Source organism: Chiroxiphia lanceolata, chromosome 24, assembly GCF_009829145.1.
Source record: "Chiroxiphia lanceolata isolate bChiLan1 chromosome 24, bChiLan1.pri, whole genome shotgun sequence".
Classification (NCBI taxonomy): Eukaryota; Metazoa; Chordata; class Aves; order Passeriformes; family Pipridae; genus Chiroxiphia; species Chiroxiphia lanceolata.
Window position 1 is genome coordinate 6,853,534 of NC_045660.1, and position 15,255 is coordinate 6,868,788.

Genomic DNA, 15,255 nt, shown 5'->3' on the forward strand with positions numbered 1-15,255 from the left:
GCCACTCCTGGGCATGGGGAGGCCCCTCAGCCCTGCTCCGAACGGGACCAGAGCTCCCAGGGCTCATCAGCTGGGGGCTGAGGGGGGAGCCACTGTCACCAGAGCTGGCCCAGCTCTGCAGCACGTGCAGAGCTGCTGAGAGGGGCCGGGTCTGGCCCACGAGGAAGTCAAGGGGGGAGTTTTGCAATCCATTGCTCCAGCAGCTCCAGCTTGTGCAAAGTGTCTGTGGCCACTGGTGAGCAGACTCCTTGTTCCTGGAACCTCCCAACAAGGTGCAGTAGATCAGGAGGATGCTCTTCAGCGGGCTCCACCAGAGCCAGCCCTACCAGGGCACAGTCAGCCCTGGGGTGGCTCTGGGCAGGGGGGTGGCTGTGACTCCTCCTGGGGCAGCCCCAGGGCCAGCGGCTCACCCCAACCTGCCCCTTGGCTGGTTCCTTCTCCTAAGGAATGGCTGCAGTTCTGCTGGATGGGGCTGGGCCTGGCTGGCACCGACGGGTGGAGGCACATACAGGGACACGGCGACACAGCTGGGACTGCACCATCCTGGCCTGTGTCCTGAGCAGCCTGGGCAGGGAGGGACGTGTGGCTCCTTGGTGACTCGCTGATGCCCTGCTCACACCTTCACTTACGTTTCCTGCCATCAGGCTGGGTGGTGCTGCGTGGTTGCCACAGTGGCTCTGTCCACCCGAGTCCTGGGACAGAGCAGAGGGGCGAGAGGGGATGTGATGGCCAGAGCTCTGCTGAGTGTGGGAGCACCCAGCCAGGCTCCTGGTGGGAAGTCATGCAGAGAACTGGGAGCTTTTCCTGGCCCCCTGCTCCCAAATATCCCCCAGGGCACCCCAGTGCCACCCAATGCCCAGGTGGGGAACTAGTGGGCTCCCCATGCTCCCCATGTTGCCCCATCCCCAGCTCTGGCGGCAGGTCCCCGCTCCCCGTGCCCCCTCCAGTCCCCAGCTATACCTTCTGGGTTCTCTCCCTCGCTCCCACTGGCACTTTGATCCTCCACTTCCCCCAGCAGCTCGGGGCTGTCGCTGCGGTTCCATTGCCACGGCAGCTCCTGCAGCTGGGACAGGGTGTGACGGGCTGGGGTGCCAGAGGGGGCTGGGGGGGCTGGGACCCCGCGGGACACTCACCCGCTGGCGAAGGCTTTGTTGTTCCCGCAGCAGCTCCAGGAACCGGCTGCTCCACAGCAGCTTCTCTGCCCCCAGCTCCGTGCAGAGGAAGCGGACGTCGGCCTCCAGCCCCTCCAGCCTCTCCAGCACGGCCTCACTGGCATCCCCGTGCCCCTGCCACTGTGCCACTGCCCCGGCACCACAGCTCAGCTGCCGCCAGCACCCTCTGACACCTGCCAGCCCCAGCCTCTGCCCCAGGGACATCCCCAGGCTGGGGACTCACCTGGCTGCCCAGGCTCCAGCACAGAATCGGAGCTCCCGTTCTCCTCCTCCTCCTCCTCGCTCCCCTCCAGCCTCAGCTGCAGCGATGTTCCGAGCTGGAAGTCAACACGGACAGTGGGGACTGACACATCCATGGGCAGCCAAGCCTGGATGGCCTCTGACACTGACCCTGCCAGGGGAACTCCCCTGGTGCCACTCAAGGAACCGCGTCACCGGGCTCGGCCATGTCCCAAGAGTTGGCAAACGGCACAGTCCCTGTGGTGTGGGGGCACATTGGGGGATTTACCTCCTCTGTGACCTGGAAGGCGCTGTCCCAGCAGCTCTTGTAGCAGATCAGTAGGACCTGGGGAAGAGAACAGCTCACATCTGCTCTGCAGAGTGCAGAGCCTGGAGTGATGTCCCCATGGCCCAGGGCTGTTGGTGGGCAGAACCATACAGTGCCTTGAGCCAAGAGCCAGTCCCCGCAGGACAAGGGCCCCAATCCCGCAGCTGTGCTACCAGATGGCGTGGTGACACAGTGACGTGGTGACACGGTGACGTGGTGACACCCCCCAGCTGCCCCAGTTGCACCAAACCACAGTCCCCAGCACCACTGGTACAGAGGCTGCAGCCCAGCAGGCCTCCGGCCCCCCAAACACGCCCCGTTAGAGCTGACACAGGCGCGTGGGGGTCCCCGGGAAGGGCCCCGCGGTACCGACCCACGTGAGCCTCCAGAGCCAGCGCAGCCCCCGCAGCACCGTCCCGCACAGCCACAGCAGCCACCAGCACCCGGAGCGCAGGAGCCGCCCCCACCACGGCCCCGGGGGGCTGCGCTGCCGGCCCATGGCACCCCCAGGAGCAGGACACAGAGGGCACGGCCCTGCAGGCCCGGAGCCGACGCCTCGCTCTGTGCAGTGGAGGGTTGTGTGGCAGCCGCGCGGTGCCACCACACGCCAGTGCCTGTCCCGGCTCTCCACCTGCCAGGACAACGAGAGAGGGCCTCAACATCTGTGGGGCCAGATCCCCTCACATGGGACACGCGCTCGGCAGGGACCCCCGGGCCCCCTCCCCTCTGCCCCCTTACCCAGCCATGCGCTGCCTCCTGTCCTGCCGGGTGACAACCCTCGGCCCAGATGAACTCCTGCCTAATCCTCTTGGTGACGAGGCTGCGCAGGGATTAGCGTTTCCCTGCTCCACCTTTGGGGGCCATAAGGACAGTGGCTGCTCTGCAATCCTTGTTTTCTGTGCTCAGGATCCACCTTTCACAAGCAAAGGACTTGGAATTTATTTCTAACCTCTACTTTTGGCTTTTGTGAGCATCTGGGTAAAGCCTGTGCAGCTCTGAATCCTGTGCCCAGGCACTGGCCATCCGGGGGGTCTTTAGTCACTCAGGCTCTTTAGGAAGGAAAATAGAAATCTTCAGAAATCAAATGGAGGTTTTAGGCACAAGTGCCAGAGTCAGCGGGCGGCCGTTGAGTGGCAGGACCTGGCAGGGAACAGCTGTGCCTTTGACTGAACCAAGCGTTTGCCATTTTGCTTTCTAATCAATATGCTCCCCCCAGGCTGCTGCCATCAGACAGGGGCCTCGGCAGAACAGGCTGTCCCCTCCTTCGGTGACAAACACGGCCGGAGGCGGGACTGGCTGCGTTTCCCCCTTGTCCCTGCAGCACCCCCACGTGTCACAGGGAACGTGGAGCTGTCTGACCCTGTCACACAGCCCGCCCGCACACAGGGCTCCGAGCTACACCAGCCCTTCTCAAAAATGTTCTGCCCAAAAAAGCCTGTCAGCTTTCCTCAAGGTCAGAGGTGCAGCAGAGACTTCAGCCATGCCTGCTTTTGTACCGAGGGCAGGGAATCAAAACCATCGGCTGAGTTCTCTTTTCCAAAACTGTAGAGCAGCAAGGCCTGTTTCCCAGATCTTCCACCCCCCTGTATTTAACCTCTGTAATTTAAAACACAGACGTAGGCCGGCTTTGCAGCTTGGCCTTTAAGCTGCTCCACCTCAACCCCCCCCACTCCCCGCTGTGAAGAAGCAGCCACCAGCCCCAAGCACAGAGAGCAGGTCCCTGTGGGATAAACCAGCCCCTGACCAGACACATTCCCTGTGGGATAAGCCCCTCCTGAGCAGAGACACAGCTCCCTGTGGGATAAACCAGTCCCTGAGCAGAGACACAGCTCCCTGTGGGATAAACCAGCTCCCTCCAGGAGCAAACACGGAGCTGTCTTGATCGTGGACCAGATCCAGCTCGAGGGAGAACTCTGCTCCTGTGCCTCCACCTTCACTCAGGTCCTGCCCTGCACGGACTGGGGTGCCTGGAGGGAGCTGAGAACGACCCCAGGGGATCAGAGGTGCAGCAGAACGGATGAACCATTGGCTGTTTCAAGGGCCACACACACTCTGAGGGCTCAGTGACACCCCTGTCCCAAGGCCCCTTTCCCAAGGCTCTCCCCATCAGCAGGGGTTACACAAACATGCAGCAGCACCACTTCCAACAGCAGCTCCCCACCCAGAGCAAAGCAAAGCTGAGTTCCACAGCAGCTCCGAGGTCCTGACCTGGGGGCTGTGAGCAGCACCTGGTCCTCACCCCTCTGTGCTGCTCCAGGGACAATCCCATCAGCTCATCCCTGATCCACGGGCAATCTGCCAGCAGCAGCAGAACCCACAGACATCCCGGTCCTGCCTTGCACAGCTGGAGATTGGAGCCTGGCACTCCCTGCAGCCACAGCCACTCCTCAGTCACAGCCACCCCAGGAGAGAAAGCACCAAGGGAACCTCCCGGGGGCCACGGGACAAGGAACTGCTCCTGTGCCAACGGGGAAGAATTCCAGCAAAGTCCTCATAAAGCAGGTGGACAGTAAAAAGCACCAGGAGTCAAAGTTTGGACTGAACGAACCATGGGAAGAGACAAACATGGAACTTTTATTGTTTATGTACAAATGACAGAAGTTTGTATTAAAAAGAGAATCCACCCAAAGTCAGTGACAGCAAAGAGCAAGTTGGCTCTGAGCTCTGGCCCTTCCTGCACCTAAATCACTGTGGAATCTTGGGAGATGGTGTTTAAAATGAAAGAGAAAAGGGTTAAACCACCTTCTCTGCTTGAGTAAGAATCAAACAAGCTGCTCCACAAAATGAAGAACCTTCCACTACACGGATTAAACAAAGAAACTCAAAGTCGACTTTTAACTATACACTTTGGCTTTAAAAAAACCACAATAAAACTAACAAAAAACCAAACCAAACCTACAAAGCTAAATATCAGCAACAAAAGTAATCTAAGTCTCACAACATGGATGGGACACACTGAATTCTACCCCGGTTCCAGTGGCAAAGGAAATGCCTCTCTGTGGGTCTGCAGGTGGCAGGGGGGCAGCAGCATCAGCCACTTCAGCAAGTTCCTGACCAAGGTGGAAGCACAGAACAGTCAGGAATTCAGGACTACTATATTACCTACACCACCTTAGTCTTCCTGCAACTCAGGTGATTTAAAAATGATGCAAAGTACATGGTCCAGGATTTCCTCCCCCCATCCAAGTCCCTCAGAGTGAGTCACTCCAGCTGCAGCTGCCATCCTGCTTCAGGGCTTCTCAGTGGGGAGTCACAGACCAAAATTCTAGGAGCATCAGCACTCATGGCTCTAGTAGTCCTGCAGAGAAAGGACAGCACAGGCACATTAACACTTTCCCACCTCTGATTCTGCTCATGGACTTAGGGAGCTCAGTCCTCTCTCATTTTACACACCATTAGTTGCAGGTAAACCAGATTTTTTTTTTCTTGTAGCTAAACATTGAAAAGGATGGAGCCTTCCAACCCCGAGCATCAACTCAAACCAGATGCTTTTGATGCTCCAGATAATGACAAGGTAACAGGGTGCAAACCAGTTTTTTCCAGAAGTGCACAGGAATTACCTGTGACCCTGTCTCAGAACAGCCCAGCTGGGCTCAGCTGCTGTTACAGCCACAGGACAGTGCTGATCTCACACTGTGACACTCCTCAACCACCAAAACAAGAACTTAAATGACAGCACAAGGAGGGTTTTTTAAGCTTAGGAGTCAGGCAGCCCCTCAGGTGTAGAGTGAGCAATGAAAACACGGACAGAGCACAGATACTTACGGCTCTTGGCTTTTTGTTTAACTTGAGATCAATCCTGTGGTTGGAGAGACAAGAGAAACGTCCATGTCAATACCTGACCCGACACCAGAGCTACTGCACAGGGCACAGCTACGACAGAGACTACGGTTAATCCATCCATTCCCAACTGGCTGAGCCAGGGCGCTGTCCCAGGATTACTGGGAATGAGAGCAGCAGGAGAGTGGAGCCGTTATTAATTGCCAAAAAGCAGATTCCATCCACTCCCAGACAGAGTTAATCAAGGGGCACAATCAATCACAGGGCAGTTAGGCAGGTGAAGGGGGGAACTATGCATGCTCTATGCTAATTTAATCTGTCAGGGGTGTAACTATGCCACAGGTAATTATCCAGACATAGTGTGAGGGTTATTTACTTGGAGAGAGAGAGGAGTTAGGATGACAGGGATTATATGAGCCAAAGGTATTGAGCTTAGTACATTTTTCCAGAAGGAAATATCGAAGTCTATACTAATCTCCTTAAGCAGCAAAGCCAGAAGAATCAGTTTTTAAACTAAGTTTTAAAGTTAAAAAGTTTTATCTATTTAAATATGAAACAGAAAGGTAAAGAAGAGTGAAGTTAATTTAATTTTTGCTGAAGTTATTAAATAAAATGTTACCTCCATCACGCTTTTCTGTTTTTAAAAAAAACTTCCCAGCCTAACCTAATATACATACCTACAATTAAACAGATAAACTAGGGGTTAGCGAGGTCTCAAAAGGCACATTGGTGTCTACACACTAACAACACAGCACAAGTACTAATTCAAGTCAAACTTACTCAAAGTCATAATCAAACATGCCAGACGGGCTGAGGGGCAGCATTTGAAAGGAAGAAAGCAATAGAAATTAATATACTAATGAATTAAATCAATTAGTTGATTAGCCACCCTAGCAAGATTGCTAAAAAATAAAATAAATAATAAAGCCAGTGTTCAAACGCCATCAAGTTCTTCAGGTATCTTAACCAGGACTGGGCACAAAAAGCACTCTGGAATGGCAATCCAGAGTCCCCCTCCCCACCGGATCTCTGGGAACAAGAGGTTAGCACAGAGGTGGGGCTGGTTTGCAGAGGGGATTTTAGGAGCTGACAGGGGCAGCTGCCAGACCCTGAGAGTGCAGAGCTCAGGGCTGGGAGAGGAACCCGTGGGCTTGGAAAACCAAAGAGGGGGGTCAGGGAGCAGGGGTGGGCTGGGCTGCCAGGGCAAGGCAAAGGTGGTTCAGGCAGAGGCGACAGAACGTGGTGCCCAACTCAGCACTGGGCTGTTCCTCCCCACACCCCCCCCAGCACCACCCCCCCAGCTAACGAGGGACCAGTTATTTGGCCAGAGCTGATTAATTTGGTGACAGTCCCACCCCTTCCCACAGGTGCCACAGCACAGCCTTCAGACTCTGCCCACAGCTGACACTGGCTGGGAAGGCCTGACCATGGAACCCCATTTCAGCCCTGCTTTGCTAAGACCAAAGAGGCCCACGTTCCCTCAAACACTTGTTAGCCGTGGAAATGGCTGAGCACACAGAAAATACCCATCCTGGCCTTCCTGTGGTGCTGGAGGGAGCAGAGGGTGACAGCTCAGGCTCTGTAACCTCCACCCTGTGTGCAGCTGAAGCTGTGTCCCGTTCACCCCGTGCTGCCCAGTCTGACCCAGTTCCCCACAAGGAACCCCAGTGAGGCCGTGCTCCCTCCGTGCTCCCTCCGGAACCCAGAGGTGTGCTGGTGAATGGAAGAGCTTCTGAACAAAGAGAAATGCCAACATTTCGTTTTATTTTTCTCTTTTTCATGCCAGGACACTCAGGACACAGACCCATAGGTCTGGCTGGAGTGGGGCCTGTTAATGCTCTTGCTGCACACTCAGATCACTGGGATGGGGTTGCTGCTGGTTTTTTTTAACCTAAATATATTTGAAAATTGTTTGGTCTTGTCTGCCAAAATTTAGGGGATAGTCAGTAACAGCAATCACAATTTTAACAGAGCTTTTATTACAGAAAAATTTAATTGTCTTGTTTTAATTATCTATCTGGCCCCATTAAGCATTACAAACAGTCCATTCCTGCCTCCCTGAGCCCCTCAGCACTGCAGGTGTGTCTGACAGGTCCTGGGGACAGGGAGCTGCCCCAGCTGAGCAGAGCAGGGCTCCTCTGTCCAACAGCCCGACCTGACAGCAGCAGCCACAGCTGCAGAGGGGAGGAACGGGAAGGAACCCAGAGCCACACAACTTGTCAGGGGGCAGCTTCCCCCAGCTCCTGTCACTAAAATCTGGGTTTATGGAATGGAGCAAAGGGATTTACATCATTTACAGCACCTGCCCTGCACCCCACCATGTTGCTGGCCATGGTTTGTCCAGGGAAGTGCTTGGGAGAATATTTTATAATTTGTTTGAAATGACAATTTTCTTAAGCTGTACTTCAGTTTTACAGGTTGTTTCTCTGGACTTGTTCACGGATGTGGTTTCTTGTGTTATTCCTGAACTTCTTCCAAATATCTACAGGCAAAAAAAGAGATTTGAACTTCTTTGGATTCCCAGTTCGTGAGGAACCAAAGGGACATCCAGTCCTTTTGGGTGTTTGCCCAATTCAGGCTGCTGTAGGAAGGAAATTCTAACCTAAGAATTAAAGACACGCTAATGACTCAACACCTAATGAAGGAGAAAAAAGAGTTAAGCATTTTTCAAGCAGTGTACCTACCTTGTGTCCCCACCCCAAATGCCCCCAGCCCCCCTCGTAAACTTTTACCACTTTAAACCACTTCTCTCTTTAACTGCATGGGCAAGTCCCTTAAAGAGGAAGCCTGTCCCTTCCCAGAGCCAATAGCTCAGTCAGCACAAGCACTCTGGAGTTTTAAAAGCTCCATTACTTCTATAAATCCTCAGGTCCCAGCTCCAGAAATCTTTCCAGGAAGGTGCAGCTCTGCAGTCTCCTCTCCGTGGATTTCCATGTTTTTCCCCATTCAGGGCCTGATTCACAGGCCCTGTCACTGAGGGTCTGAGCCACCAGCACATCACCCTCATCACACCTTAGAGGCAGAGCTGGACAGATAAATCCAACCAGGAAAAGTTCTGGGAATGTGTTTCACGTGAATTTCGGGTCAGTTTAATAACAAACACTCTGAGGTGACACAGCAACTCCTCTTTGCCAGCATGGAGACTGGGTGGGACATGAGAGCTGGAAGGCACTGGAGTGGAAATCCAGATACTGGGAGTGCCCACAACCCCCAAAACATTCCCATTTGCTTTCCCCCCTCCTCCAAAGAAAGCACTGACATTCCTGTCTTACTGGGATCTGCAGAAACCAAGCAGCAAGAACAGGAGGTCAGGACCTGCTAGAAGGAATCAGCTTTATCCTCCTGGAGAGAAAGCAGAGCTGGAGAAGCTGCCCAGCACAGCTGTGCCATAGCTGGAGGGAGCACCCTCAGCACTTTCCCCAGCTCAGTACAAGGGCCCCGGGGTCCTGCCAAATGCCATGGGATGCACAGCTACAAACCAGGAAAACCTCCCCAACAACTGACCCCAGCTGCCCGTTATTCCAAAGGTTACAATAAATTCAATCCAGCCCCAGCCACCTGTTCAGGTGTCGAAGAGGCTGCTGATCCCACTGACCTGTGTCTGTTTTTGTTCTTCCGCTTTTTGTGGCTGCTGTGGTGGCTCCCGGAGGAAGTGGAGGAAGCAGCTTTCTGGGGCTTCACCCCCTGCACGGAGCCATCCAGCTCTTCAGCATCCTCCTGACTGGGCTCATTCTCCTGGTTGTGGAAGTCTGGAGAAGTGTCACTCTCTGTGCCACTGCCTGGCTCCCCTAGAGCGGGACAAACCCAGGTGAGCGCCAGGGTGAGCTGCCCTGGCACAGCCCTGAGTGGGACAAACAACCCCGGAACAGCAGCAGAGACACCTGAGCCCTGCAGCACTGGGAGGTGAATCACACAACCTGGGAAACATCTCTGCAGCACAGAGAGGAAGCTGCTCCTCAGCACTGGGGCTCTCTGGAACCACATCCCATTTGGTGCTGATCAAAGAAATGTTTTTAAATACCCTGGAGGTAAGTGGCCCCTCTCCACGTCCCTCATGACTGACACACCTACAGTGATGAGGCGCTCCAGCTCTTCCAGCCTCTTCCTCCAAAAAGCAAAAACCCACTTCAATTTATTTTCTGAACAACAAACCCCTGCTGAGCATGGAAGGTACTCAGGAGGTTCAACTCCAGTTGTTCCTCACAGCACCCACTGCAGTGGGCGGGAGCAGCCCAAGGGCAGCATCCACAGGGCCTGGGACAGGAGCCCCGAGTCCAGCCCAGATCTGGAGAGCTGAAACAGGGCTGAATGGTGGGAAGAGTGAAATTCTTCCCAAATTCCCAGAGAAATGACAAAGTGACTTACGCTTCTCAATGAGCTGGTCCTGGACTCCAGCTAAAGCACTGACAGCCTGGAAAACCGAAAGGGATGTCAAGGCAAGCAGGGATTCACTTCCCAACGCTCAAAGCACAGAGCTCAGCTCACACAGACGTGTCCCTCAGAAGTGCCCATGGCCCAGAGGCACAGAGGGTGTGGAGCAGGGACAGCCAGGGGACAGCAGTGACACCAGAGACAGGGGCCCGGGGTTCTGACTGCCCTCCCACTCCCTGGACATCCGGGAAAGGGGCTCTGGAAGAGGCTGTGGGGTGGGCTGGAGGTGCTCAGATCACGGAGACAGGGCAGGTGCAAGAGTTCCAATGGAAAAGTGGCTCTGCAGCAGCGCAGGGGAGCATGGCAGGACCGGGGCACCAAGGGACAGGGATGGGGACAGAGATGGGGACAGGGAAGGAAACAGGGATTAAAACAGGAAAGGGGACGAAGATGGGGATTAGGACATAAATGGGGATAAGGATGAGGGCGGGGATGGGCACAGGGACGGTCATGGGGTCAGGAGCATCTGCTCGTCCTGCCGGTGCCCATCCCGGCACTCACCGCTGCCGAGGTGACCGAGGACTTGCTGAAGAGCCTCTCGGCCTCCTTGAACTTGCGGTTCCTCCGGTCGTTTTTGCTGTTGGAGTTCCTGAAACAGAGACAGGCGCGATGGCGGGGCCGGGCCGGCGGGGGGGGCCGGGCGGGCGGGCAGAGCCTCTGCCACTCACTTCTGGTTGGTGAGGTACCGATCCCAGCCGCGGATGATGTTCCCGTACATCTGCGTGTCCTCCAGGTAGCTGCCCTCGAAGGCGTAGATCTGCCGCTCCAGGTTTGCCAGCGTCTCCTGCCGGGAACACCGCGGCGCATGGAGCAGGCCCGGCCGCGCCGCCGCCGCCCCCCCGCCCCGGGCCGCCCCCCGGGCCGCCCCGAGCCCCTCCCGGCGCTCACCGCCAGCTCCTGCTTGCGCTTCACCAGCTCGGCGAGCTCCCGGCGGGTGTCCGGGATCTGCGGGGGCCCGCCGGCCTTGGCGTGCAGCGCGGCCATGGCGGCGCGGCCTGCGCGGGGCGGGGCGCGCGCTACCGGCAACGGCCGCGCGGGGGCGGCGGCGGCACCGGCGGGGCGGGACCCCCGAGCCAGCCCAGCCCACCCCGCACCGGCACCGGGACACCGCGACACCGGGACACCGGGACACCGGGACACCGGCACCGGGACACCGGGACACCGGCACCGGGACACCGGCACCGGGACACCGCGACACCGGGACCGGGACACCGGCACTGGGACACCAGGACACCGGCACCGGGACACCGGGACACCGGGACAGCGGGACCGGGACAGCGGGACCGGGACACCGGCACCGGGACAGCGGCACCGCGACACCGGGACACCGGCACCGGGACACCGCGACACCGGGACAGCGGGACACCGGGACCGGGACACCGGCACTGGGACACCAGGACACCGGCACCGGGACACCGGGACGCCGGCACCGCGACACCGGGACACCGGCACCGGGACACCAGCACCGCGACACCGGCACGAGGACACCGGGACACCGGCACTGGGACACCGGGACACCGGCACGGGAACACCGCGACAGGAGGACACCAGCACCGGGACACCGGCACCGGGACACCGGGACACCGGGACACCAGCACGGGGACACCGCGACACAGGGACACCGGCACGGGGACACCCGGGGGATTTACAAAGTCTTTATTTAAAAACCTCCTGGAGTAGATATAAAGGAGCTCCTCCTGCTCTAACCCCCGTCCGAACCCCCCCGGCAATGCCCCGTATTTACACCGTCAGTGTTTCCAGCCGGGTGTACAACGAGAAGGGCCGGGGGACAGTCTGTACACGGCCGGGACGAACAAACAGGTGCGGCCACAAACACCCCGCGAAGTGTGGGAGATACACATTTAACATAAAGCGACGGGGAGGAGACAGCAAAGACTGTGCAACCCCCAGCGAGGGGGATTGGTGCTTCTCTTCCTAAACGCGATTTCTTTACAGGGGGAGACTGAGTTAAACAAGGAACTAAGGTAAGTTTTTATAAAAAGAGAACTTAAATAGTGCAAACTCTGGTTCAAACGTGTCACCACATCGAAGGAGTTTCCGTGTGACAAACAAACCCTGTGGCAGGGTGGGATCAGAAATAACAGCTCCAGCTTTTGACCCAGACACTCCACATCCAAGGACAGTGTCAGCATCGAATGTGGGAACACGTGGGCAGCCCCTGCCCTCAGCCCCCGTCACAGCCTAGTCACCTGAAATCCCAGGAAGTGTTTAAATTCTGTTTCACGTTCCCTTGTGATTTCCAGGCAAAAATCCAGTGGAATGCCCTCCCCTCAGTCACCATGAGGCAAATTAAATACCCAAAACAGACAAATACAGGAGGGGCTTTGCCACATTTCTGCCCTTTCAGCAGTGACCTGGATAAATTCTCCTGTCAGAACTTCCAACAGGCAGAAGAATTTGGCAAACTACCGAATGGGACGTGCATCGGGGACTCCCTAACTAACATTTCAGTCCGTACTATTTCAAAGGGCTATAACAAAACAGGTCATAAAAATAATTTTCCAGATGTCATCTGTGTTTGACATGGTTTGCTGGCAATGTGTGTGCAGGGTTTCCAGCACCAGAGCTTTCAGGTCCAGGTGCTCTTCTGCTTGTTGGGAGAAAAATAAAATAAAAGTAAAGCTGTATTTCCTGATATGCAAAACCTATAAAAGATGAATAATCAGCAAAGTCCCCCAAAACAAACTGTGAGAACAGACCAGCAACAGAAAAAGGACTTTAAGGCAACAAGAGGCATCAGTGCTGCGATGCTCCGTGGTCATCCCGTTCAACTGCAAAGAGTTTCTCTCCTCTGCCCCTCTCCAACTTCCTCCTCATCTGTTAACTGTCGGACTCTTCTTCCTTTTCCTCATCCTCATCATCGTCCTTTGCATTGGCCTCAGACTTATCTGAGGATTCATGGAGCAGGACATACTCCCTGCTGCTGAACCCGAACTTGAGCACGTCCTTCTCCTTCAGTTCGTAGTAGCGCTGGGGCTCGATGCGCTGGTTGTTGAGGAAGGTGCCGTTCCCCGAGCCCAGGTCGATGATGTAGGGCCTCACCCTGCGGCCCACGGTGCCATCAGCTCGGGTGTACTCCACCAGCCTGCAAAACACAAACATTGAGTCACAAGAGAGGCACAGAGAACATGCCCCAAAGGCAGGTGAGACAGAAATCGTGCTCCACGAGCGAGTGGGTTTCTGCAGAGAGCAGAACAGGTTGAGGAGAGCAACGAGAAACTGTGTGTGGCAGAGCAGGTTCTGAGAGGCTGCAGCATCCCCTAAGCCTCTGGTGATTTCACACAGCAACTCTCGCATTGGGAGAGATAATGTTCCCCAAGAGAGCACCGCTGCTGGCAGCAGCAGCACCCCCCTGCTGAGTCAGAGCGAGAGAGCAAAGCAGCAAACCTCTCCTTGAAATGCTTTCACTGCCAATCACACCTCATGTGATTCCAACCCGGGTTCACACCCTACCCTGTGTCTAACCCCGCTGTGTCATTTTTCTACTTATGGCTAAATAAGAGGAATTAAAGGTATCTTTGGGTCACTGCTGGGAGAACCCGTGGCAGTCACACAGAAATTCCATTTCTAACGTAATGTAAGTGTAGAAGACCCTTCTGGAAATTTTACTATGAAGAGATTTGGGCTTTTCACTTAAGGAAGCTTTCCTGCCTGGAGAAAGGCATCTTTCCCAGAGACAGTTTTAAATGTTTTCTCCTCCTGCATTCCCGAGGAGCTGACTCCTGGGTACGAGAGAAGATAAGTTCTTGCAGACATGTCTGAAGGCCCCACAGGGGAGTGAGGGGGCCAGGAATGACAAAAGCCCTGAGAAGAACAGAGAGTGTGTCTCCTTCTCAGGCCCAGTGCAGATTTGTGTTGGTATGTTGAGCGTCCCCGACTTTAGAAAACAAACTCCCCTAAACCCTTCCACTGCCTGGCCCTCACACACACCGACAGCTGTGCATTGCAGGGGGTTTGGTCTGCGCTTCCTCCCTCCCAGGGGCTCACCGGTACTGGAAGACGGCGTGCTGCTTGGAGCAGGAGGGGTGGTCGATGGGGATGTCGGCGATGCGGCGGTGCCGGCCCAGCAGGTAGGCGCTCTGCCGGTGGATGTACATCACGGGCAGGAACTCGTCGTTCTTGAAGGGGTACAGGCGCCAGCGGGTCTTGGGCACGCGCGCCTCGGGGGGCTCGCTGTACTTGATCACCACCCCCCGGAACGTGTTGGTGTCCTCCAGCAGCGCCCCCGACAGCTCGAAGCTCGGCTTCTCCTTGTTGGCGGCCGCCTTCTCCTTGGGTTTGCCCTCGGGCGGCCGCAGCTCGGGGTTGTGCTCGGCGCTGCCCTGCCGGTGCTCCCGCCGCCTCTCGTTGTAGAGCTCCCTCTCCGCCTGCTGCTCCCGCAGGGTCTGCGCGTCCCGCTCGTGGCCCCGAGGCCCCTGGTTCTTCCTGCGCTCCGAGTGCTCCCTGTGCCGGTCCCGGTCCCCGCTCCGCTCCCGCCGCTGCTCCTGCTCTGACGAGTGCCTGGGCTTGCGCTCCTCGTTGCCCCTGCGGCCGTGCTCGTCCCGCTCCTGCAGGGCACAGGGACGGGCTCTGGGTCCGAGCGAAACCCCAACCCCACACACGAACATCACACGCTGGGGCAGGCGTGTCCAGGTCTGACACAGCGCCAGACAAATGGATCTCCTGCCCAAATGACTCCGGTTCCCACAATTTGCACCGAGTGAAGCACAAGAAACAGGCAGTATCGCCAGCTCTGGGCTCAGAGTGCAGCTGCCAGGGACGGCTGCGCCGCGGCACAGGCTGGGCTCGCACGGGTGCTCCGGTCACCGCTGGCACGGCCTGGGGTGGGCAGACCCGTCCAGACCCTCCCTCCTCTCAGGGACGGGCTGTAGGGGCCGCAGAACCGAACTGCCGAGTGAGGAGGTGCCTCCCGTGCCCGGCACGGCCGAGTCTCCGGGAACAGCCACCGGGACCACGCCGCACCGACAGCACCCTTTACCTGCTTCACCCTCACGGTGCCGTGGTACGGGCTGCGGCTGCGGCTCCTCCTGCCGCGGGGCGAGCGGCTCCTCCGCCCGGACCGGCTCCTCCGTCGGGGCGACCTGGAAAACAACGGGAGGAGGGGTGAGCGGCGGGGGCCGGGCCGTGCGCGGGGCCCGAGCGGCCGGGCCTCCCTACCTGCTGCCGCGGCTGCCCCGCCGCTCCTCGCTCGGCGGCGACGGGCTGCGCCGGGGGCTGCGCCGCTCGGCCTTCACGGCCGCGTCCCTTCGCCGCCGCTCCCGCCGCCGCTCCCCCCCCGCCTCCATGGCGGCCGTGCCGACGGAA

At 57.1% G+C, this 15,255-nt stretch overlaps 2 protein-coding genes and 1 long non-coding RNA gene across 8 annotated transcripts; all 3 read right to left on the reverse strand.

Annotated features, from left to right (window-relative positions):
- On the reverse strand, window positions 1–1,498 carry LOC116797891. Its single transcript, XR_004360776.1, has 3 exons — window positions 1,396–1,498; window positions 961–1,063; window positions 1–692 (listed from the first exon to the last, which is right to left on the reverse strand). It is a non-coding gene; the product is annotated as an uncharacterized LOC116797891 (long non-coding RNA).
- Window positions 1,499–4,254: 2,756 nt separating this feature from the next.
- MEAF6 (MYST/Esa1 associated factor 6) lies at window positions 4,255–10,951 on the reverse strand. 6 transcript variants are annotated; one of them, XR_004360774.1, is made up of 9 exons: window positions 10,819–10,936; window positions 10,599–10,714; window positions 10,432–10,519; window positions 9,865–9,910; window positions 9,095–9,287; window positions 6,280–6,309; window positions 6,119–6,176; window positions 5,485–5,518; window positions 4,272–5,017 (listed from the first exon to the last, which is right to left on the reverse strand). XR_004360774.1 is itself a non-coding variant. In XM_032709801.1 (8 exons), exons 1-8 carry the CDS (start codon window positions 10,912–10,914, stop codon window positions 5,009–5,011), a joined length of 612 nt encoding a protein of 203 aa, XP_032565692.1. In that variant the 5' UTR covers window positions 10,915–10,939; the 3' UTR covers window positions 4,255–5,008. The 6 variants fall into 6 exon arrangements, 4 of the variants coding, with proteins under 4 accessions (XP_032565692.1, XP_032565693.1, XP_032565694.1 ...); XM_032709801.1 differs by lacking the exon at window positions 6,119–6,176 and having other exon boundaries at window positions 4,255–5,017; window positions 10,819–10,939; XR_004360775.1 differs by lacking the exon at window positions 6,280–6,309 and having other exon boundaries at window positions 10,819–10,951.
- A 620-nt stretch (window positions 10,952–11,571) lies between these two features.
- On the reverse strand, window positions 11,572–15,242 carry SNIP1 (Smad nuclear interacting protein 1). Its single transcript, XM_032709795.1, has 4 exons — window positions 15,109–15,242; window positions 14,930–15,032; window positions 13,939–14,498; window positions 11,572–13,036 (listed from the first exon to the last, which is right to left on the reverse strand). The coding sequence occupies exons 1-4, from the start codon at window positions 15,234–15,236 to the stop codon at window positions 12,772–12,774; spliced, it is 1,056 nt and encodes a 351-aa protein (XP_032565686.1). The 5' UTR covers window positions 15,237–15,242; the 3' UTR covers window positions 11,572–12,771.
- Window positions 15,243–15,255: the final 13 nt, after the last annotated feature.

Coding starts and splice junctions, on each gene's coding strand:
- MEAF6 (XM_032709800.1), bottom strand. CDS start 10,914: ATGGCCGCGCTGCACGCCAAGGCCGGCGGGCCCCCGCAGATCCCGGAC. Junction 10,520..10,598: donor CGGTACCTCACCAACCAGAA/GTGAGTGGCAGA, acceptor TCTCTGTTTCAG/GAACTCCAACAGCAAAAACG. Junction 9,911..10,431: donor CCTCGGTCACCTCGGCAGCG/GTGAGTGCCGGG, acceptor TCGGTTTTCCAG/GCTGTCAGTGCTTTAGCTGG.
- SNIP1 (XM_032709795.1), bottom strand. CDS start 15,236: ATGGAGGCGGGGGGGGAGCGGCGGCGGGAGCGGCGGCGAAGGGACGCG. Junction 14,499..14,929: donor GCACCGTGAGGGTGAAGCAG/GTAAAGGGTGCT, acceptor TGTGCCCTGCAG/GAGCGGGACGAGCACGGCCG. Junction 13,037..13,938: donor CACGCCGTCTTCCAGTACCG/GTGAGCCCCTGG, acceptor TGTGTTTTGCAG/GCTGGTGGAGTACACCCGAG.